Source organism: Mastigoproctus giganteus, chromosome 10 (genome assembly GCF_048544385.1).
Source record: "Mastigoproctus giganteus isolate SK-2022 chromosome 10, ASM4854438v1, whole genome shotgun sequence".
Lineage (NCBI taxonomy): Eukaryota > Metazoa > Arthropoda > Arachnida > Uropygi > Thelyphonidae > Mastigoproctus > Mastigoproctus giganteus.
Genome location: NC_143584.1, coordinates 176328580 through 176353694, shown reverse-complemented (window position 1 = coordinate 176353694; position 25115 = coordinate 176328580). Strand labels below are relative to the sequence as shown.

The 25115-nt window shown below is 37.2% G+C and overlaps 1 protein-coding gene across 1 annotated transcript in view; it reads left to right on the top strand.

The window, feature by feature from the left end:
- LOC150079551 (S1 RNA-binding domain-containing protein 1) overlaps positions 1 to 25115 on the top strand; it is a 190264-nt gene that overhangs the window by 140692 nt on the left and 24457 nt on the right. Inside the window, exons 16-17 of the mRNA XM_090383104.1 lie at positions 19075 to 19260; positions 22982 to 23143. Of these exons, the coding sequence (XP_090239230.1) occupies positions 19075 to 19260; positions 22982 to 23143 (348 nt within the window). The remainder of the gene's footprint in view (positions 1 to 19074; positions 19261 to 22981; positions 23144 to 25115) is intronic.

Sequence of the window (25115 nt, the reverse complement as noted above, 5' to 3'; positions counted from 1 at the left end):
AAAAAAAAAAAAAACAATATATATATATATATAATATAACTTAAGGATTTAATTTTTGTTTTAATTTTATTGAATTAAATTGGAATCATGACTCTAACCAGAGCAGCAAAGCAAAAGGCTCAAGCTAATGGGAGTGCTGTGGTTCAGGGGAGAACTGAGGGGGCCAGTTGCCCTCTGAATCACAGTCTATTAAAATGCACTGTTTGCTTGATGTTTGCGGAGCAGTTGGGTACGGGACATGATACTGCCAAGGGGGATGTCTTTGTGTGTGCACGATGTAAGGAGTGCAAGGAAATCAGGCGACAACTCAGCGTTGTTATGGGCCTTTATGAGAGCTTGAAGGACAGGGTGGATGCCCTCGAAGGAAATAAATTGAGGGGCCCATCAAGCTCTCAGCTGCCCACATCAACGCCAGAGCTTGCACTTGGTCATCAGGCGACACAGAAGCAGCCCCCTAGGCAGAATGCGCTGGTCCCACAGGAACTAGTAGTTGTTGGTGACTCTATTGTCAGGGAAACGGGGAACATGCTTTGTAAAAAGGATAGGTGGAATAGGACCAGGGTATGTCTGCCAGGGGCAAAGGTTGATGACGTTGTAGAGCGGATATCATCTTTTAAGGGCACAAAAGGTGATATAGTTGTACACGTTGGCACGAATGATATTAAGAGTAGGAGACCGGCGGAATTACTTAGCAAGTACAGGTCACTGCTGAAAAAAAGCCGTGAATTAGGGTTGAACTTGAAAGTGTCTGCAATTCTGCCCAGACACGATAGGAGGGAGTATATGATGAGAGCCTTGTCGATCAATTCGGCCCTGGAGGGATTGTGCAAGGCTCAAGGGGTAGAATTTTTTTCAGCCTGGACTGTACTTGTTAACAGGAGAGATTGCTTCTACAGGGATGGGATACACTTAAATAGAAAGGGTGCAAGAATTTTTGCTGATGCTGTCGAGGCAGTGTTAGGTGGGTCGGAAAACTGCTAGTTGGGGGGGATACAAGGACTAATAGATTAACAGTAGCCACTGGCAGAGGTGGAAGTGATTCTTGCACTGCTTCTATTGATATGAGCAGAAGTCTGAAAAACAAGATGCAGGATATTTCAGAGACTGCTGGTAGTCATTGCGGTACAAGTAAACACATGGGTTGCGTTAGGGTAGCAAAGAATAGAAACAGGTGCATGTATACCTGCGTGTACACCAATGCTAGGAGTTTGGTAAATAAATTTGATGAATTTGAGGTATTGCTCAAAACATCAAAGGCAGATATTGTTGGGATATCAGAGACGTGGTGTCACACAGATATAAGTAATGCGGAACTGGAATTTGGGGAATACAATGTGTATAGAAAGGATAGACAGGACAGGAGGGGAGGAGGGGTTATGCTATTAATTAAGAAACACATAAAGTCCAAGGAAGTGAAGCCAGTTGACATCGATGGACAGGGCAGTGCCGAATCAGTTTGGTGTGACATAAGCATAGGGAAATCAAAATTGAGAGTAGGAGTGTGCTATAGGCCTAATGACTCTGATGAGTATAATAAGATATTGTACAGGGAAATAGAGTGGGCCAGTAAATCAGAGAGTCTTATAATGGGGGATTTTAATTTCCCAGATATTGACTGGAATTTGTGGGTTGGTCACTCGCACACTAGCAAGGCTTTTGTGGATTTATTGGATGATTGTTTTCTACATCAGCATGTTCGTGAGGCAACAAGAGGGAGCAATACTCTTGATCTGATTATCAGTAGTGACTCTTCGTGCATTAAGAACCTGCAGATAAATGAACCACTAGGTGGCAGTGATCACAGTGTGTTGAAGTGGGATTTACTCAAGGAGGTAACTACCATCAGAGGTAAAGGGAAGGGTTTTTGTTTTCGTAAAGGCGACTATGATGGTCTGAGACAGTATTTAAATTCTGTACAGTGGGACCAACTGATGATGTTACCAACAGCAAACTCTAAATGGGAAGCATTCAAGGAACTAATCTTGGAGGCTACCAGGCTTTACATACCAACTAAGAAATATTGTTCAAGGTTTAGGCCTAAATGGTTGTCAGATGAACTAATGAGACATGTGGCAGAGAAGAAAAATGCATGGGATACATATAAATTAATGGGTGACATGGAAGCCTATGATAGATATAAGTTGGTCTGTAACCAAGTCACAAAGGAGATTAGGCAGGCAAAGGCAGACTACGAAAAATCCTTGGCAAAGGATGCAAAGAAAAACAGAAAAGAGTTCTTTACATACTTGAACTCGAGAAGGAAAGGGATGAATCAGATTGGTCCACTGGATATTGATGGTTCAACAGTTGAGGATCCTGCTCAGGTGGCTAACAATCTAAACGAGTATTTTGCATCTACATTCACGCATGAGGAGTTATTCAGGAAGGAGAATGATGTAGGTAAAGTAAACATTGGCAGTGAGCTGGATGATTTTGTAATAACTGAGAGGAAAGTGGAGGAGAGATTGTTGAGGATAAACATAAAAAAGGCACCTGGGGTGGATGGGATCTATCCAGTTATATTAAAGGAGGCAGCAAAGGAAGTATGCAAACCCCTAGCCATAATTATGAGAGCTTCTTTGGACTCAGGGGAGGTACCCATAGACTGGAGATGTGCAAATGTAACCCCAATTCACAAAGGAGGATCAAAGGCTGACACAAGTAATTATAGACCTGTTAGTTTAACTTCTGTTCCAGGTAAATTAATGGAGGCACTGGTTAAAGAAGCACTGCAGGATCATCTAGACAAGAATTCAGTTATAGCTCAGACGCAGCATGGTTTTGTTAAGGGCAGGTCTTGCCTGACCAATTTGATTGGATACTATGATGTAGTCACAAAAGAACTGGATGCAGGGAATAACTTTGATATTATATATTTGGATCTTAGAAAGGCTTTTGATACTGTTGCACATGGAAGACTGCTGCACAAATTGGAGCAGTGTGGCATTGGAGGCAAATTGCTACTATGGATAAGGGGATGGTTGAGTGGCAGAAGACAGAGAGTGGTAATCAATGGACACTGCTCAACGTGGACTAATGTTATTAGTGGAGTTCCTCAAGGTTCAGTGTTGGGTCCGTTGTTGTTTTCGGTGTTTATGAATGATATTGATGATGGGATATCAAGTTTAATGTCCAAGTTTGCAGATGATACAAAGGTTGGCAGGGTCGTTAAGGACACTACTGACGCTATGCTGCTGCAACAGGATCTGGAAAGGTTGAACAGATGGGCTGAGAGGTGGCAAATGAAGTTTAACATTGACAAATGTAAAGTACTACATATGGGAAACAGTAACCCCAGAGCAACGTATCAACTCTGCGGTACTGCACTGACAGTGGTGGAGAATGAAAAGGACCTGGGGGTAATTGTGCAGGGAGATATGAAGTTCTCTGAGCAGTGCAGACGAGCTGCAAGAGTAGCTCATGGTGTCTTGTCAATGATATACAGGAATTTTTCTAGCAGGGATAAGGAGGTGATTATTCCCTTGTATAAGGCAATGGTTAGGCCACATCTTGAGTACTGTATACAGGTCTGGAGGCCTCATTTCAAGAAGGATGTAGAGCTGCTGGAACGGGTACAGAGAAGGGCAACAAGATTAGTAAATGGAACAAAGGGTTGCTCTTACGAAGAAAGGCTTAAGTTTTGCAAATTACAGAGTCTGGAGACTAGGCACCGGCGAGGTGATCTGATAGAGGTGTATAAGGCCTTGAATGGTTTGAGCATGCTCAATGCAAATGGGATTCTTCATCTTTCTCAGAATAATCACCTCAGAGGGCATAAATTCAAATTGAGGAAGGACGGATGTCGGATAGATGTGCGGAAATTTGCCTTTGGCCAGCGGGTGGTTGGTTGGTGGAACCGACTTCCATCACTTGTTGTTGAAGTTGATAGCCTAAACAAATTTAAAGCTCAACTGGACAGGTATTTCGAACGAACGGAGGGGTGAAATGGGAGTGGGTTTTTTTTTTTTTTTTTTTTTTTTTTTTGGCTGATGCTGAATAAGCTTGCTTTCTTGCATCGTATGCCTCTACTAATGCTAATGCTAATGCTAGTGACACTCCGATTTCTAGGCAAAATGATATATCTCTTTTGGGGATTACCCTGACTTCTAATCTCTCTTGGCACAAGCACATTACAAATATTGCTTCCTCTGCATCTAAAAAACTTGGTTTTCTCTTTCGCTCTCGGCTTTACTTTTCTTCCAAACAGCTGCTCACTCTGTATAAATTGCAAATCCACCTTGCCATGGAATATTGTTCCCACATCTGGGGTGGTGCCCCCAAAACCTCTCTCAGACTTCTTGATTCCATTCAGAAGAGGGCAGTTAGGTTAATTAATGATTCATCTCTAACAGAGTCTCTCCACTCGCTTTCTCATAGACGTACTGTTTCTGCTGCATGCCTCTTCTACAGATACTTCCATGGGCACTGTTCTTCTGAACTGGCTTCTATTATTCCCGCTCTCTCTTTCAAAACAGTCCAAACACATGCCACCACCAGCCAACATCCATTTACTGTCCAACTTCAAACCCACAGAACCAACTTTTCATCTTCCTCATTTATTCATTCAACTGCCGTTTTCTGGAACAACCTTCCTTCATACGTATTTCCTGAAAATTACAATCTACAGAAGTTCAAGTCCAATGTCAACAAATATCTTCTTTCGTCTTCTCAACCTCCAACCCAAGCACGGTACTAAGTACTATAGGTTCTAATACCTCTCGTGTTTGGGGTTCACATAAAAAAAAAAAAAAAAAAAAAAAATGTAGGAATCTAAATCGGTATTTCTCTTAGAGAAATCAATGAGATTTGACAAGCCTCACAATTTAACATTAAGAAAAGAAATTATAAAAACATAAACTAAAAACACTACTTTTTCACTTAATTTTTTTTATTTTTTTATTATTATTATGAAGAAAGAATAATCAAATATGCAGGTTAGTTATAAAATCCTTGGCAATTTTTTAAAAATTAAAACTGTAAAATGAAGCATCATTAGTAACAACCTTTTTACAGTCCAGTATAAAGTAATGTCAGTGTAGTTTTTTTTTTTTTTTTTTTTTTAAGAAATGAAAAAGTTTCAGTGTTCACCACCATTAAATTAATTTAAATATTTAATTATTAAAACATATAGCATTTACATGTATATAAAAAGAATCAAATACCCGATTATGTTGTTGTATTATACCCTGTAGAAAAGGGTAAAGCCTAAATATATATTCTGGTTTATGCTCTGGCCACATATGGTTAGAGAAGTTTACAAGATACAGAAAATACAAGAATGTTTCTTGGTGCACCATCAGGAAGGTTCTTCATGTTTATATTGCACCTCTATTGTTATAAAATCACAAGGGTGCAAATAAGCCTGAACACATGACCTTTGCCTAATTGCATCAAATCAAATAGAAACAGAGTTGTCTTGGTTGGCATCCCAAAGAGCAGGAAAAACTCAGAACCTGCAAACAAAGCCATCAAATCTCACCCCAGATTCATTTCTCAGAATTATGGTCCCTCTTCTCATCCATTGAAGAATCAGAAACACTCTTCTCAAAGCAAGAACTCTGTACAATCTGGTACTACATTGCTAACTCAATCCAGTCAATCAACAGCCCCAACAACAAAGGGTCCTAGTAACCAACACAAATCCAATTATAAGACAAAGGATGATTATTTGAAACCTAAACACACAAGTGACACTACTGATGATGGATTTCTGAATATATCCAAAAAGAAAAAAGTCAAATTCACTGAAAGGGGAAAGGAGAAGGGGATTGGTGATGATGAAATTGAAACCTCACCAGGTCAAGGTCAACACTGATCATGGATCTTTCAACAAGCCCAGTGATAGCAAAATCAAATTCATTGGAAAGGGAAACAGTGGAATTCTTTTGGTTATTCCTAAAAAGATTTTCTGGCCTGTCTCCAGGTTGGCACCCTCCATGGAGGAGGCTGACCTTGAATGCTACTCCAAGAAAAAATTAACATCACTATATCAGCTGAAAAAATCAAATCACTATATCCCAAAATATACTCTTCCTTTAAAATCAGCTTTGATCAAAAGGATGTAGAACTAATGAATAAAGATAACTTTCTTGATGAGGTAACAGTTCAGGTCTTTAGGTTCAGAAAACACCATAAGGACAACAAACTTGGTACACACAATACCTTTTATAATAAAACTGGCCTTGGAAATGTAGACAGTAACCAGACTAAATAGCAATCAATTGATAACAATACTGATGGCAGATACAAAGAGAAAAGAATTTTCATAAATATATACCTCCAAAACTGTAGAAGCATCATTGAAAAGCTCAATAAACTTAAAACAGAGGTAAGCCAAGATGACTTTGATATTTGGGTCCTTACTGAGACCTGGCTAACCCCTGACAGCTTAGATTTAGAAATTTGACCCCAAATTTTCAAATTATCAGAAAAGGTAGGGTAAACAAAAAAGGAAAAGAAACAAATAATGATTTTACTCCACCAAAAAATAGTCATCTCTTACATCATCTCTTTAGATGATATTGAGGGCATTTATATAAAAACTAAAGTTGGCAACATAACTGCAACTGGTAGGAATCTACCTACCACCCCCAGTCAAAAAGACCACCTTAAAAAAACTTGAGCAGAAACTAGAACCCATACTTATTTCCTTCAGGAGTGATATTAGAACGATAGTGCTAGGTGACTTTAATATTCACTATGAGTATGGATTGGGTAAGGGAGACCCTAACGATAAAAATAACTACTTATTGCAGTTTTTGAAAGATATGTTCCTTTAAAAAAAAAAAAACTGGACCTAAAACAAAAATGCAAACTCCCTATCAGAAAAGAGAAACTCCTTGACCTAGTATTTACAAACTTTAACATAAATATTAATTATATTAACAGTTATTTCTACTCGTATCATCTAGCATCACTGCTTGACCTTGATCTCGAAACCAAACACATCAAAAATGAAGTCGGGCAATGCTCCTATAACTTTAGGAGAGCCCCCTGGGACAAAATCAGAAAAGAAATTTCAAACACCAACTGGCAAACCTTATTTAGTAGTCAAGATCCTAACTCAATTTTGGATGTTGCTGTATGACAACCTAAACTCAATTATTAAAAATAATACACCCATGAGTCTTACTAAGTCAAACACCAAAAAATTTCCTGTGTGGTTCACTAAAGAAATAATTCAATTACTTAGGAAAAAAAAAAACAACGTTTATCAAATACAAAAACATGTGGTGCCTCCATAGCCAGGTGGGAAGGAGCAGCAGTGCATAGCACACGCTTCTTGATTAGACCGGGGTTCGAGCCCGTCACCACCAAATACGGAAGATGCGGAAAGGTCAGGGAATGACCACCGCATATCCCGGAGCAATATGGCCTTAGTTGCTAATGCTCCTAAAAACCAAAAAACCAAACCAACAAAAACATGCAGAGACATGACAATTATATCCAGTTCTCCAACCTAAGAAGACAGTTATAAAGCAATATCAATCTGGCCTACCAAAATTACCTATCCAATCTACAAAATGCAATGCTAAACAGGCATGATATGAGACCATTCTGAGGCGCCTCCATAGCCAGGTGGGAAGGAGCAGCAGGGCGTAGCACACGCTTCTTGATTAGACCAGGGTTCGAGCCCGTCGCCACCAAATATGGAGGATGCGGAAAGGTAAGGGATGACCACCGCATATCCCGGAGCAATATGGCCTTAGTTGCTAATGCTCCTAAAAACTAAATAACAAACAAACAATAACGAGACCATTCTGGAAGCATTGGAAAATGGGTTATAAGAACCATAACCATGTGAACAAAATTGAGACCATTAAATTAGAAGATTTTGCAAAATATTACAGTGACCTATATACTGAAAAATCTGTTCACAATTTTAACCTAAATAACACCTCCTCTTCCTCATATTACAGTGATATCCTGACACAATTTGAAGTCAATCCAGACATTCTATTGAATACCCTTAACAAATTCAATTTAAACTATGATACAAACACTGATAGTCCTCTCATGGCCCTCTGGAAAAACTGCTTTGTTGTCCTGCAACAACAACTTTTACATCTGATAAATTCCATCTTCAAAAAAGGGATCACTCCCTGCAAGATTAAAGGAAACTACCATTACCTCACTATTTAAAAAGGGTTCAAAAGACAGCCCTGCCTCCTTTAGACCCATACACAAAGATAATCCACTAAGTAAAATCATTGAGAATATTTTATATTCTCAGCTATGTTACTCTGTGAAGAACAAGTTCAGCCACATTCACCATAGCTTCCTTATGCGCAGGTCAACAGTGACCAACCTACTTTCCTTAGAACATGACATCAAACATGGCCTTGATAATAACAAACAAATAGACATCATATATCTTGACCTATAAAAAGCCTTTGATTTGGTACCACACAACTTGCTTTGCCTCAAATTAAATCACATGGGAATATTAAATAATGCCCTATCATTAATGTTAAACTTCTTTTACAACAAGAAAAGCAGAGTTCTTTTTGATGGAAGTTACTCCTCCACTTTTCCTATCCATATCTAAACCCTGAAGGGAGTCCCTCAGGGTTCTCCTCTTGGTCCTCTATTTTTAATATACATTAATGACATACAAAATTGTTTACAACATGTAGACATCAAAATGCTCTCATATGCAGATGACCTCAAAATATACAAAACCATAAAATCAATACAAGACTGTGAAATACTGGAAAAAGGATTAGCCACTATCACCCTGTGGATTAGAAACAATGGCCTAGCACTGAACTTAGACAAATGCTGCACCATCTCTATTGCAGAATATCATAAAATCAGTTATTCCTACAAAACCAATAACCATGAGATAAAGAGAGTACAAGAGGTTTCAGATTTGGGAGTATGGTTTTCTGCCAAGGGAAACTTCAGTATACATATAAATAAGACTACAGCGAAGGCCTCCAAATCTCTTGGACTACTTAAAAGAATCTGCTTTGACTTTTCCAACATACAACTCATAAAAACAGCATGTATAATGACCATTAACCCAATACTTCAATATGCCTCACAGTTCTGGAATCCTCACACAAAAGTACTCATAAAACAACTGGAACATATTCAGAAATCCATAGTCGGATTTCTAGTGTACAAGTCTTGGTTGAAAATGGACACAAAATGTTATTATGAATGGTGCACTCACTTTGGGATGGCACCACTCTCCCAAAGAAGGGCTGTGGTGGAATGCAAATTCCTGATGCATCTCGTGGCTGGAAAGCTGGATGCCCCTGAGCTGCTCTACTTAATCAATTTTAGCTGCCCTCCAAGAGCCTTGAGAAGACACAATCTGCTGGCACTTGAGCCATTCAGAACTGATAATCTTAAATTCAACTATTTCAACAGAACTGCAAGATTGCTAAATGAATCCAACATTGATATGCTAGATGAAGATTCCAATATTAAAAAAGAATTACAAAGGTTCTATAATCAAGTAACTAGAAAATGAGAATAATCATTGATTAAAAAAATAAATAATGAAAATAAAATATATATATATAATAATAAATAATACAATAAATTCTCAAAAAAAAAAAAAAAAAGGATAATTATAACATAATATAATTCATTCAAAGTAAACTATAAATTGTGATCAAACAAGCAAATGTAATTACAAAGGTGTTAGTAATACACAAAGTTCTGTCACCCCAGCTTTGCCTAAATTCAAATCACCTGTATTACACGTTCTTAGCGTTTTTTCACCAACCTTTCATGAAATAAAATAAAATAAAATAAAATAAAACACAACAAATTCCCGATAACTATATTTACAATAACCTGTATTTACAAAATTAATATATACGTATTACAATATTAAAAGTATTAAAAACACAAGATTAAAATGCATTAAAATATACTAAGTTAAAAGCGATAAAATTCCGTAGCTTTCAAAGGCTCCCGCCTTCTTCTTCAGCAGTATTCTCTATTATTCAGTACACCTTTAAATATCAGCAGGGTAATGGTAGACATCACATGTTTTCATTCTCACATGTTCCGCTCTCTTGCATTGTGGAACCGGAAGTGGCTCGAACGGAAGTCGTACGGAACCGTTCATCCTTTTTTAGGATAATAGTCTCTAAAAGGGGGTGAATCCGTACACCCCTATCCCTATTAATGTTGGTTGTAGAACTGATCCGCAAACTCTCGAGCCACTTACGGTCCCAAAACCTGATTCATCATCCTGATGAATTTTATCGCTTTTAACTTAGTATATTTTAATGCATTTTAATCTTGTGTTTTTAATACTTTTAATATTGTAATACGTATATATTAATTTTGTAAATACAGGTTATTGTAAATATAGTTATCGGGAATTTGTTGTGTTTTATTTTATTTTATTTTATCTTATTTTATTTTATTTTATTTTATTTTATTTCATGAAAGGTTGGTGAAAAAACGCTAAGAACGTGTAATATGAATATACCCAACCTCAGAGGCCTATTTGAGGAGTCAAATCACCTGTAATACACTGGTGTGCAAAATTTAAGGATCAGTCAGGTTTTCACCTGTAGCTTCTCATAGGAGTGGCCTGGATATGGGAAAAGCATACCAAAGGAACCTCATGAGGTACAGAAATGATGAAGGAAACAAAACGGTACGGAGGGACTTTATTCAAAAATGGCAACATAGCACTGGCTGCCATGATACAGATGCATCACTGCCAAAGATGGAACAAAGGGAAGAGGTGGTACTCAGTACAGATATGGCCATCCCTAATGTCGATGCAGGCTCTGCACCACCTGTCCATACTTAGAACAATGTTGTTGATAAGTTCTTGAGGTAACATCGTCCATTCCTCTGCCAGTGCCATTTTCTGGTGGGTGTGGACGTGCCGCTAGGCGTCTACCCGGAGCATCCCATATGTGTTCGATGGGATTTAGATTGGTGGGAGAAACAGGCAGGCCAATCCATACAAACAATGCCCTCACTTTCCAAAAGGATATCAGAGCTGCAGTGCAATGGGGTGTGGCATTATTATCCATAAACACAAACTCGGGGCCAATGGCACCTCGGAACAGACACACACGGGGAAGGATTACCTCAGTACAGTAGCATGCACCAGTTACAGTACTGCCTTCCAATATCTGGAGTTGTGTACATCCATCCAAGATAATGCCTCCCTAGACAAGAACACCTCAACCGCCATATTGATCCCTTTCACTGATGTTTGCTGGGTGATACCGTGTGCCAACCTCTCGCCAGATTAGCTGACATCCAGAATTGCTGCTGAAACTGAATCTACTCTCATCAGTAAAGAGTACCTTAAGTAAAGATTTTGTGGTTGTAACCTTTAGAAATAGTGTTGGTCCTTAAGTTTTGCATACCAGTGTATATGAAATTCAATTGTATCTGCTGTATTATATCCCATTTATTTATTGACTGTAAATAGATCTATATTTTGATTGTTATATTCCTCCTCCGTAAGGCTTCGGCTGTTCTGGAGTAATAAAAAAAATGTGTTCTGGACTGCCAAGCATGTTTTTAATTGAAATGAGCAGTGACCATTCATAATTGCTGCATTTGCCTGTCAAATAACACATTAATTTCAGGAAGCCTCTTTCCATTTTGCAAAAGTTTTGTGCAGTTTAACCACTTCATTTACCCATAGGCCATTAATTTTCAAACATTACTTTGTAGAGATATGGAGGCCTTAGTCCCACTGCATAAGGCAATTGTAAGACCACATTTGGAATACTGTGTTCAAGTATGGAGATCTCATCTGGAAAAAGACATTGAACTTCTTGAAAGGGTTCAAAGACAGGCAATTTGAATGGTGAGATCAGCAGAAGGATGACTGTATAAGGAAAGACTCCATTTATTTGGGCTGCAGAGCTTGGCAACCAGGCACCTTAGAGGTGACCTAATTTAAGTTTATAAGGCTCTGAGATGGATTAGTAAAATTAATGAAGGTGGAATTCTAACTGTTATAAAAAATTCGAGAACTAGGAGTCATAAATTCATATAGAGGTTAAGATTTAGGTTAGATTGTAGGAGGTTTTCTTTTAGCCAGCAAGTCATTGATTGCTGGAACAAGTTGCCCTCACAGGTGGTTGAAGATGACAGTTTGAATAAATTCTAAGTAAGGTCAACTGGATAGTTACCTGTGTGAAGAGGGAAGCATATAATTTATATTTTCTTATCTACTTTTTTTTTATTTTTTTTGTCGGTGCAGCAAAAGCCTGTGGCTTCCTTGCATTATATGGCTATTACTATCTCTGTAATACCCATCACTACCAGCCATCCCTTTGATATTTGTGCTCAAGAGCTATTCAGAGAGCTTAATATCACTGTTGACAATGTTGCCCTGAATATCAGAGACAATGTTGCCCTGTCACCAAGGCAACCCCTTCTGATATGGCATGCTTACTTTCCACCATGCAGCTTCTCCATTAATAATGGGGGAAAGACTAACACTTCACCATCTGTTTACGTACATGTGGAAATGTGTATGTATAGGTAGTGTGGCTCCCAGAACGTCCGTTCAAATCCACCTCATTTCTTTGTAAGTTGAACAGACTCTGCAAAACAGGCCAGCGTATAATAATGTAATATCCGTGTAGTTAATGCATGTTGTGTTGTTGTGTTATGCTGACCTCTTAGCTACCTAGAAGCAGCTATCACCAGGAAGGCTGCTTCTAGATACTCGTCCACACCACGGGAAGGTGGGCCAGTTCTAGTAGATGGGAGGCATAAGGTCTCAGGTTATGAGAAAAAAAAAAAAAAAAAACACCTCTGGGGCCACAATCCAGAGTTAAAAAAAAATATATATATAATAAAAATAAAATATAAATGAAATGAAATACATATAAATTTAAAAAATAAAATAATAAAAAATAAAATCCTCCTCATCACCACTATTAGTCTCTTGAGCATTCTGGACACACTTAATTAATCTTTCCAACACACTATTCTGGTTCAATTGTTTAACAGGCGTTTCCTCAATTCAAAGACTCCCTTTGCAAAATCTTGGAATAATTGAAATACACTCCTATTAGATAAGAACATCTCTTCCTGATCTAACTCATTCTCAGCAATGATTTCTCTGATTATTTCCCTAACACTATCATAAATTGTACACACATATAATATATGGGACCAACTTTCAACCTCGCCACAAAAACAGAGATCTGTATCCGAAAGTCCCAACTGAAATAATTTCGCTTTTATCAAGCCGTGAGCTGTTATTAAAAATGATGTTTGTAAACTCGGTGTAAGCCAGCTTCGAACTGTTCTGTCACTTAAGAAGGTAACATCCAGAATAAATTTCTTTGTCACTCGACCAGAAGATACAGTGTCCCATTTTGTTCACCACAAGTTAACAATCTCATTTAAACATATTCTCTTCTCCCTCTTAATGTCAGAATTTATATCAACTTCTATGCCAACATGTCTAGTAGGTATTTTCTTCTTAATGCCATAGCACAGCCCTCGATAAGCCACGAACAAATCCAAGGGGACTGCCCCAGCCATCACTTGAAGTGCAGTCGTAGCTACAGTTCTACATACCCTTATATACTGAGAAGCATAGTTCTTTGCAGTGAGTTTAATTTAGCCAGAAATCTAACAAGAGCCACTCTGTGAGACCAAACTCCCGCTGCATATGTAACCATAGGCAGAAACACCACGTTATAATAGAGAAATAAAGTTTTATTGGACACACCCCAATCTGCTCTTGATACTCTTGTAATATAACCGGCAAATTTCCTGATATTGCTATGTAGATGTGTTATATGCACATAATAAGACAACTTGTGATCAATAATGAGCTCCAAGTATTTAGTTTCAAAAACCGTAGTCAACTGTCTCCCATTTAATTTTATTTGCGGCGGTCGTCCCAAATCAAGTTTTGTTTTAAAAAGCATCATTTTGGTCTTTTGGGGTCTAATGGTAAGCTTAAATCCTTGTGCCGATGTATTAATATCATTTATTGCACGGTTTTCATTTTGCTCCAAATTCTGTTGTGATCGATCTGCCACAATTAATGTGACATCATCAGCAAAAGCTATCACATGACAATTTACTTGTGGTCGAACCAGCCAGTTCTGTAGCACCAGATTCCAAATGGAAGGACCTAATACAGAGCCCTGAGGGCAACCTCGCGTAATCTGTCTTTGAAGGTGAAAATGTTTAGACCGTACAGTCACATATCTCTCAGAAAAATAACTCCTAAACAGACTGTATAACTGCTTAGAACACTCAGCACGACACAGTTGAGAAAATGCTGCCTCCCACCATACTGAGTCGAATGCACCTTCAAAGTATATATATATAGCAAGTTCATATTTTGAATCAGAGTTTGAAATGTATGTTTGAAAATCCAAAAGAGCATCCCCGCACGATTTTCCCGGTGTAAAACTATACTGATTAGGTGAAATCATGTCATGGCATTCTAACAATTCTTGTAAATATTGCCATTAACCTCTCTAACACTTTCCCCAGATTAGCCAACAAAGCAATTGGATGGTACGACTTAGGCTCGACTAAAGGTTTCCCAGGATTCCTAATTAGCCTCAATAAAGCAATCTTCCATTTCAATGGGAACAGTCCTTCCTCTAAACACTTATTATATAACAGAAGCAACATGTTAAGTATCAACTTGATTAACCTCACTATAAATGCATTCTCAATTAAATCTATTCCTGGACATTTTGCGAAATTTAGGTTCTTTAACACCCCTGCCAGTTCATCTATTGTAAATGCCATGGTATTGTCTCTAGCTACATAAAACTGATTTTTTCTCCGCAGTTCAGATTGGCACTGTGAGTCCAAAATGGGATTGTCATCCGGGAATAGCCTGGTCAATATTGCACCTGCTGAATCCTCCCAGCCAATAGTCTCAGTAGAATTTTCTTGAATTGTATTAAATACCTCCAAACTTCTTAGTTTATCTCTTGACAACTTATATAACAAACCCCAGGGATCATTTCTCCCCGATTCTTTTACAAACAATTGCCAGGTTTCTCTCTTCCGAGTTGCCATGGTTCTCTTGTAATTATTTTTAAGAGATATGTAATTGTCATGCAATCTAGCTACCTCAGAAGGTACCCAATTCCGATGCCCCTGGTACTGTGTCCTAGCCTGATATACAGCCCGTTGTAAGACAGTCTGTTCGTTCATCCATCATGGGCAGGATCTTAGTTTAATAGCCTTTTTCCTACCTGGCTTATATGCCGCTCTTACTGTTGAATCCTCTATAGTATTAGCTAAATATATTGCAGATTCGCGCACTATCTGTTGTTGTTTATTCGAGGGAAAGTCCCGAAGTTTACATACAGCTCTATGCTGGCCGTTGATCTGCTTACTCCGATTTCCTGCTTATCTTCACTGATGGCTCAAAGTCTGAATTATCTGTGAGATCCGCTGCTCTCTTCCTAGAAAGTGCAGTATCTGAGAGGAAGATTATGTACAAATGTATATACACCATAGAGTTGTATGCTATAGAGCTAGTCTTGGACCACATTACAACTAAATTCTCTATTGCAAGAGAAAAATTAACACTACTGTTGTACAAGCCCTTCACAGCCAGAAGGCTAGGGGTTAATAATTATCATAGGTGTCACAGATTCTTTAAGTGCATTACAGACTTTATCAAAGATGAGATATGATCCTCATCCAGTCCTGTCCAGGATTCAACAGAAATTATATTCTCTTTATGAATCTATGTTTGACATCTGCTTCTGCTGGATGTCAAGTGTAGATTCTGGCAGATCATCACAGTCCCAGAGGAATCACAGCCTCCTGGTTCCATATACAGTCTGTAGGCAAGTAATAAGAAATATATTACACTCCCAGTGACAACATGGCATGAACAGGTCACAAACAAGTTGTATCAGATTGAGCCTGTAATTCACACATGGCTGTAATTCTTTTCTGCTGAGGACAGATGACTCTCCTAACTGTGAGGACTGCAACACCTTTTTAACCAATAGACATTTTAACTGAATGTTCAATTTTAGACTCAAATTAATAATTTATATATTAAGACATGAATTATTCCATTTTAGATGATGTGTTGGCTGTTTTTAACTATTTAAAATTGATTAACTTGTTTAGATCTATTTAAAATATACTCTTTTATTACATATACTTTTAATACTTATTTATATATCATTTATACCTTTTTTTTATGATTTTCTCTTATATAGCTTATAGACCCTTTTTTTTGACATAGTGACCAATTTTCATGAGTCACTAATCTTTTATCGCTTGTTTTTATTCATTTACCATTGTTGACACGTTATAGCCTATAATACTTGATGTGCCAATAAACTCGAAACCAAACATGTTTTTTCTATATATTCATTCATATTTAAAGGTGAGATGTGTTTCATGGGTGAAATTTTGGGACTTAAATATTCTTTAAAAACAAAAATTAGACAAAAAATATTAAAATGTGAAAGCAATAAAAATACATAAATATATATTATACTGTTTACATATAAACATTTATTATATGCAACCTGCATTTTTTATACCAAATTATTCATGTTTTAAGAAGCCAAGGAAAGAAGTTTTAACAGAATTTTGTTTCTTCATCTCTTGATACAGTTCATTACAGCAGAGAAAAATTACTCATTCCTTGACTGAACTTAAACTCGTCATCTTGTCCCGTGTTTGAGCCATCTTCAACAAGAACTGCTACCCTTTTCTCTAAAACCTTCAGCCAGCCATCCTTTTTGTTTTGAGTTGTCTTACTTGCAGTTCTGGTTGCATTTCCTCCTTAGCATCATGCGATTCCAGCATCTCCACCACTTTACTTACAACCACTTCATCAAAGCCAATTTCATTTGCCAATTCTACAATTTGTTTGTTTGTTTGTTTGTTATTTGGTTTTTATGTACAAATGTACAAGCCGGGATATGCGGTGGTCATTCCCTGACCTTTCCGCATCCTCCGTATTTGGTGGTAACGGGCTCGAACCCTGGTCTAATCACGAAGCGTGTGCTACGCACTAGCTGCTCCTTCCCACCTGGCTATGGAGGCGCCTACAATTTGTAATGTGACTTCTGGGTAGACTGACAAGAACTTATATACAGCCTGTATTATATTGAATTATATTGTAAACAAGGGTCAGACATCATTAATTTGTATATTATCCTTTTCATTTAATGTGAGTTTTTTGAAAATAACATTGCCATGGAATACTTTATCTGATATTTATTATAATAAAAAATTAAATAAATATTGCCATTAATGATATTATATTACATTTTTAAGTATTCATAAATGGTCACACCATAAGTGTTTAAGGGATTGAGGTAATGCAAAATTTTTATGAGTTCTTATGTTCATATAGAACATGCCAATGGATTTAAATCATGATATTGTCAAGATTTACTGCTTCACTGACTTTTTTTTTTTTTTTTATTGAAAATTTCTTCTAGATATGTTCTCAATTTGCTATACAGGTAACCCTCGTATAACACGGTAGTTAGGTTCCTATAAAATGTCATGTTGTGCGAAACTGTGTTATACGAAACTAAGAAAAAGTACAAAAATGGGGCTTACGTTCCAAAAGCTAACAAAAATGCACTATTTCATTAACAAAATGTCTAACTAAAATGCACTATTTCATTAATAAAATGTCTAACAAAAATACATCATTCTAGATTTCATGTATCTTCTGCTCTCTTTAAAAAATTAGTAATTTGGGTTTGTTTGCTTTTGCTTGAAAAATCTTTGTGAATTTCATCATATGGAACTAAGCATTTTTGAAGCTCCCTTTTGAACTTTAGGTTCCTTTTAGTCAAAGAATCTGCATTCAAAAAATAAGATTCTAATTGCTCGGCTAACTTTATGCCTTCCCATATGCTTTTCAGTGTAAAATTTGGAAGTTTAGAATTTTCATCTGCTCTATGATCCTCTGAATTGATTTTGTTTTACCTCCGATTCCATTTCCACCAAATAAGCTTTGCCAGCCTCTTTTTCTACCAGTAATTCTTGAATGTCTTCAGTAATCATATCTTTTTTTTTTTTTTTTTTTAGGAGCATAGGCGACTAAGGCCATGTTACTCTATTGTCTATAAGTTGCATGTCCTGAGGTCGATTTTCTGTTCAGCTGGACGAAAAACCCAAGATTCCAGAAAAAAAAACCATACTACCCTCGCCTGAGCCTGACTAACTAAGCCACGATGGTTAGTTGAAAAGACCTAGTAGATGGAAAAGACCTGAGTTCAAATCCACCCAGTGTGGGGAACAGGGCGATTCTGTCAACTGTGCTACCCACGAGGGCTTCAGTAGTCATATCATCAAAACCTTCCCTCCTACCAATGTAGCAAGTTCTACTATCTCACCGATTCTGTTTTCTGCCGGTTAGACCTTATTTCCTGAATGAACTGACTATGGCCATACATTTTTCCACACGCATTTAACGTTGACAGTTTTACTTCTTTCAGTGATAAAGCTATGATTCTGATACAGTCCACAATTGAGAAATGTTTCCATTCCTCCATTACTTCAATAGATTCAGAATCAATTTTTTCCAAAATCCATTGTAACAATTTTCTGAAGTAATGAGTTTTAAAGGTGGATATAATGCCTTAATCTAATGGCTGAATGAAAGAGGTTGTATTAACCTAGTACAACAGTTGTGGTAGGAACATAACTTCAATGTTTGGATGACCTAAATCTTTTGGATGGCCTGGTGTGCTATCCAATAATAATAAAACCTTGAAATCTAGATTTTTCCACAAGTTCAATAGCATAGAATATAACATGGGGATTTCCCAACAAAATAAAATACAGGGATTTCTCAATAATTTTTTTTTGACTAGCGGGGATTCAAAATGAGTGGAAATGTTGAAAAATTACATCGAACATAATAGCAAGGTTCCCCCCGCACAAAAGCTCAAAAATACCCTGTTATGCGAGATTTACTGAAATTCTCTAACCATGTTATATAAGTACCAGTAAGGGGATTGCCACAATTTATCAATCGTGTTAGAGCCAATCCGTGTTGTAGAAGTACCGTGTTATATGGGGGTTGCCTGTATTTAATTTTTATTTATTTTTTTTTTTTATTATTTATTTTTTTTTTTTAAGAAAAATTTCAGGTCTAAATGCTGCTAAAGCTAAGAATATTATTCAGTGGAAGGAACAAAATGGTTCATTTAAAAATAGGCAACAGCTACTTCTTGTAAAGGGTCTTGGTCCAAAATCTTTTGAACAGTGTGCAGGATTTGTGAAAATACTCCCTCAAACTTGTATCTCCAGAAAGGAAATAAATAGGTAACTATGTCCAGATAATGATTGAATTTTTTGTGATAAATATTGTAATTGATTATTAGAAATTCAAATATTGTTAATTAATGAAAATGATAAATTACTCCAGATTTTTTTTTTTAATTGGACACGATGAAAAAGCATTTGCTTTCTGGAACTTTAAAATATCCTTTATATTTTGTGCATTACTATTACACCAGAAAATATGAACTTCAAATTGATTTTTTTTTTTTTTTTTTTTTAATGGCTAATGGATAATGGAGTTCAGCCAAATTACAATCTGAGAAGTGGGACAGCTATAAAAATTCAATATCTAATTTAGTAACTTAATAAGTAGTATCTTGTTTATGCAATAAACAAGATACTACTGTAATGATGCGAAGATATTAAGTTCCCATGTATGAAAATTAATTACTATAATTAATAACCACATGAAATTAATAATATAATTTATTAAGCTTATAGCCCAAACCAGAGTAACATGGCCTTAGTCGCCTATGCTCCTGATGATGGGTATCCATCATCAGTCGCCTGATGATGGGTATCCGCAAAATGCCTGACGTTTCAGGCATTTTGCGGATACCCATCATCAGACCATGCTGCTGTCAGACTCCTGCTTGCTGTTTCCAAAACCTGATGTGCATGTGTTGGTGTCCTTTAGCAGCTGTTGGACTTTATTGATATATTCATTCTTGTCCATTTTGGAAGCATTGGCAAGCAGGAGACTGACAGCAGCATGGTCTGATAAGCTTATTAAGCTATATTATTAATTTCACATGGTATAAGAGTGGCTATTAATTATAGTAATTAATTTTCATGGAAAACAACCATGTAATGTCTTTTCTTAACTATATTAGTTCTCATGTATACAGAGTACATTTCATCCCCGTGCAAAAGGATTTCTATGTAAACATATTTATTTATTACAAAATTCAGTTAATATGTTTTACAAAGTCAGTTTTTACCCTATGATAAATAAATAATGTAATTTTGTGTGGTTAATATAAAGCTTGATACAGTTGTCCTATTATTGCCTCACCGCCAGTTTGCATGTGACGACCCAGTTCTGCCTTTCCCAAAAGGCAGCACTGATTTGTTAATTTACTTTTACATAAACAAAGCATGTTTATGGCAGCTACAATATAAATACGTCCTGAAAAACATCAGTTGTAAGTTAGTTGCAGTTGTGTCATTTTTAAAAGAATCTGAGCTGATATCTTTTTGGAGCTTGTGCCTTTAAATAAATTTAAAGGCTGTGTATATTAAACATCATCTAGCAGTTATTATGGTGACAAAGTGTAACAGAGATAATTAAGGCCTGGAAATTCACAAAAATTATAGAAGAGAATGATAGGATGGAATGAGGTAAAACATACATTGCAAAAGAGTACGGTACCCCTTTACCTACTTTGTCTATGGTACTAAATAACAAAAAAAACTTGATGTGCATGATGCTGAAACAGCAAATAAAAAACAGGAAATGAATTTGTGGTGCATAGCATGAGGTGCTTGAAACAAAACTTTTTGAGCAGTATCAAAGGTTATATTTAAACTTTACAAGAGAGGTATATTTTATAATTTGCTGCTAAACAAAACACCTTGCTGTTTGAGAAGAGTCTTGTAATGGTGGAAAATTAAATAAACAAGAATCACTATTCTCTTATGCTGTAATGCAGATGCAGTACAAAACTGCATCCGCTTCTGACTGGAAAATTTCCCAAGCCAAATTTTTTTGGGGTTAAGCAACTTCTAGGCAGTTATGGAGCCAATTGAAGTTCTTGGCTTTTGCTTAAAAATTTTCAGTGTTGGTTATTGAGAGTGGATAGAAGAATAGCTTCAGAAAAAAAATGAACATATTGATGATTCTTAGGTGTTGAACAGCACATTCTACTGAGGCACTTAAGTTGGCGAATATACGGCTGTCATTTTTATCTCCCAGTACCACAGTTTTATGCAGCCACTGAATCAAAGAAGTATTTATATACAAGAGAGCATATACACTGAGTGGACAGAAATCATGGGATACCTACCTAGTAATGGGTAGGCCCACCTTTCGCCTGATTAAGGACAATCACACGTCAAGGCATTGAGTCCACTAGTTCATGAAAGCATTCCACACGTGTTTCCATCCATGCTTGCTCCACCTTTGTCCATAATTCCTTCGCATTCCTAGGTGGAGGATCCAAAGCACAAACGGACCTTTCCACAGGGTTCATTCCCCTAAAGAATGCTCTTCAAACCATATTCTAGTCACCACGGCTCTGTGGGGAGGTGCATTGTCCTGCTGGAAGAGTCTATTGCCCTGTGGGTGCACGATGACAATGAAAGAATGCAGATAGTCTGCAAGGATGGACACGTAACCTGGACCGTTCAGAGATACATCTAAACATACCAGAGGTCCCGACATGTTTGTTTGTTATTTGGTTTTTAGGAGCATTAGCAACTAAGGCCATATTGCTCCGGGATATGCGGTGGTCATTCCTTGACCTTTCCGCATCCTCCGTATTTGGTGGTGACGGGCTCGAACCCCGGTCTAATCAAGAAGCATGTGCTACGCACTGCTGCTCCTTCCCACCTGGCTACGGAGGCGCCCCCGACATGTGACAGTTGAAGATGCCGCAGACCATTACCGACCGTCCACCTGCCTGAACAGTTTCTTGTTGACATGACAGGTGTATAGCTTCATGCAGTTTCTGCCAGATACGCACCCTCCCATCCGCTCGAAATAACGGGACTCATCAGACCAGGAGACCAGTCTCCGATCATTCAAGGTCCAGTGCCGATGTTCTTTCACCCAGTTGAAGCATAGTCCTGTGTTGTGGTGTTAGCAGTGGGATGGGTCAGCGGCTCCATAACCTATTGTGGCTAATGATTGCCTGATAGTCTTGGTGGAGGCATTTCTGGCACCTCCCTCATTGAAGTCAGGGGTGATTTGTGCCACTGTTGCTCTCCAGTTGGCTGAAACAATGTAAGACAGACGTAGATGGCCATGTTCATCCACATCTTTTCTCCGCCCACAGCGCTGTCCACAATGAGATGTTATTCCGGAAATGGCATATTCCCAATACAATCTTGATACTGTTGAATGGGGATAGTGCAGTTTCTGTACCACCTCCGCGATAGAGTGACCCATGCGTTGGAGTAACAGTGTATTATTTTAAACGAATGTAGGACATTTTTATTCCCCCCTCTCAAACACACACACTCAAATATGATATTGTATATATGATCATCAGTATCACTAAGTTTCACAGCCAATATGCATATCTTCCATCTGCAGTAAGTCCATAGTTTTTTGATATACACAGAGTGTCCCTGAGTTTAGTGTTATTTAGACTATGTGTTTCATGGACCAAAACAATCAAACCCGCGACATTTGGGTTGCCAGCAGGCACTTTACCCACCCAGCTAGCCCGGTCGGCAAGACTTCTGTTATTAAAATGTTTACCTTAGAGTTTATTATTTTTGATAAGTTCTGCTGCACTGCTGTTGAAAGAAGTGGATAATGCAGAGGTTACACATGGAAAAATTTCTACAAGTTAAAAGATAATAAATAAATAAGAAACTTTGAATTATTATTCCATTTACATAATCTTATTTTATTTTTTGTATGAGATATAGTTTGATATTTTAAAAAAATATTAAATTATATATATTACTTTTGTGATAAACCAGTATTTATTAACTTTATACAAAAACAATTTGTATTTATTATTATTTTTTTCAGTCTTGCAGCTGTTGAGGAAACAACTGCTGATCTTAATACAAGAAAGAGAAAAATTGCGCAGGGTAAAGGAAGAGCAAAAAAAGCAAAGACTGAAATAACAAGTGAACTTAATCCTTTGGACATGACAGTCATTCATCCAGAATCATACGCTATTGCAGAAAGGTAATTGAAAGTTAAATATAATAATTGCTCTTAACCATCTCAGATTATGCTTTGGATGGCACCATTACTATTTTACTTTTCAGTTATTTTAAAGATAAAAGGATTACAGGCTGGCCTCGATTATCGCGATTAATTATATTGGATAATAATCCATAGATAGTAGTTTTTCCCACAGAAAAACTGATATTCTGCTAATGAAATGTGAAATTAAAATAATTCTTGCAGCCCAAGCGATTAAAATAAACAAAAGATGGACATGTGGATGTTTGTGATGACTTAAAAAGTGAACGTCAGGTAACTTCCAGAAATGAGGACAAAGTTGCAAAAGTTTGTGAAATTGTGGCAAGAGATCATTGTTTGGCCTTCAGAATGATGGTTGGTGAGTTGGATATGAATAAGGAGACGATTTGTCAAATTCTGCATGAAGCTTTAGGGAAAAGGAAGGTCTGTGCAAAATTAGTGTGGCACAGCCTCATGGATGAGCAAAAGCAACAAAGAGTCATCATGCAAAGATTTCATCCAGGCTTGTCAAGACAATTCTAATTTCCTCTACTGTATTGTCATTGGAAATGACTGTTAGGTGTTTCAATACAACCGATATACAAAGCATCAGAGCATGCAATGGACTTCAGAATCTTCACCAAGGCCCAAAAGACTTCTTCTTGGTCCTGGACTTCTGTAAACAAAACTTTTTGTTTACAGAAGTCCAGGATCAAGATAATGCTGATCATGTTTTTCAACAAACAGGGTGTGATTCACGAGGAATTTGTACCTGAAGGAGAGAAAGTCAATGCTGCATTCTACATACAGGTGCTTCAAGAACTATTGAAGCACATTTCCTGGGCAAGGCTACAATTTTGAGAGCAAGACAGCTGGTTCTTGTTGCACAGCAGTGTCCCCTACTCACTCTTCACTTGTTGCAAAGACATTTTTGATGAATCTTGTCATTGTAATTATCAACTATCCACCATACTCTCCTTATCTAGCACCATGGACTTTTTCTCTTTCTTAAGGTGAAAACTGCCTTTAAATGAAAGAGATATTTCAGGATGTTGAGGGTATAAAGGAAAAAGTAAATGCCAAACTGAACATCATCTTTTTGGATGCATTTGCTGATTCTTTTCAGAAACTTTTAGAATGGAGTAATAAGTGCATTTGATTAGGTGGACATTTGAGCTCCTTCACTTTGTGTTCTTTTTACTGCACCAGTCCAACAACTTTATTGGCATACCTCATTTGATAATTAAGGTCTAACATAATCAGAATCCAAATTTTATGCATCACACTAATATCACCACATATTTGTTTACTTAAGATGTACGGACATTATTATCAAAAATACTTGGCATACTTATTTAAAAAAATTATAATTATCAAGTTTGTTCAAATGTAAACTTTTTTCTTGCTTTTAATGGTTAACTTCAGAAATTGTACTTAGAATCATTACCATTCGTATTAAAAAGATGAATATGGTATTTAAAAAAAGCGACAAAAATAATTACTTGACACTTGTACTCCTGGTGTAATAACCATGTTTATCAATTGCTACGGGGTTCGAGCCCGTCACCACCAAATACGGAGGATGCGGAAAGGTCAGGGAATGACCACCGCATATCCCAGAGCAATATGGCTTTAGTTGCTAATGCTCCTAAAAAAAAATCAATTGCTAAGTTGTTCTCTCACTAATAATTTGTCAAGTCCTTTGAATTTATTCAAACTATCTACTTCCACAACACTAGGTGGAAATCTTTTCCGACAGTCAGTTGCCATCTGGCCGGAGGTAAATTTCCGTACATTTGTCCTGCAACCAGCCTTTTCCAGTTTAAATGTTTGTACCCGTGTGTGTATATTGTCCAAGAAAGATTAAAGATGTCATCAGCATTTAGTTTCTCAACCCATTTACAAACTTTAAACACTTCAATTTACAGAATTCAGTCTCCTTTGTTGAGAGACCTCTTCTACACTCATCTTG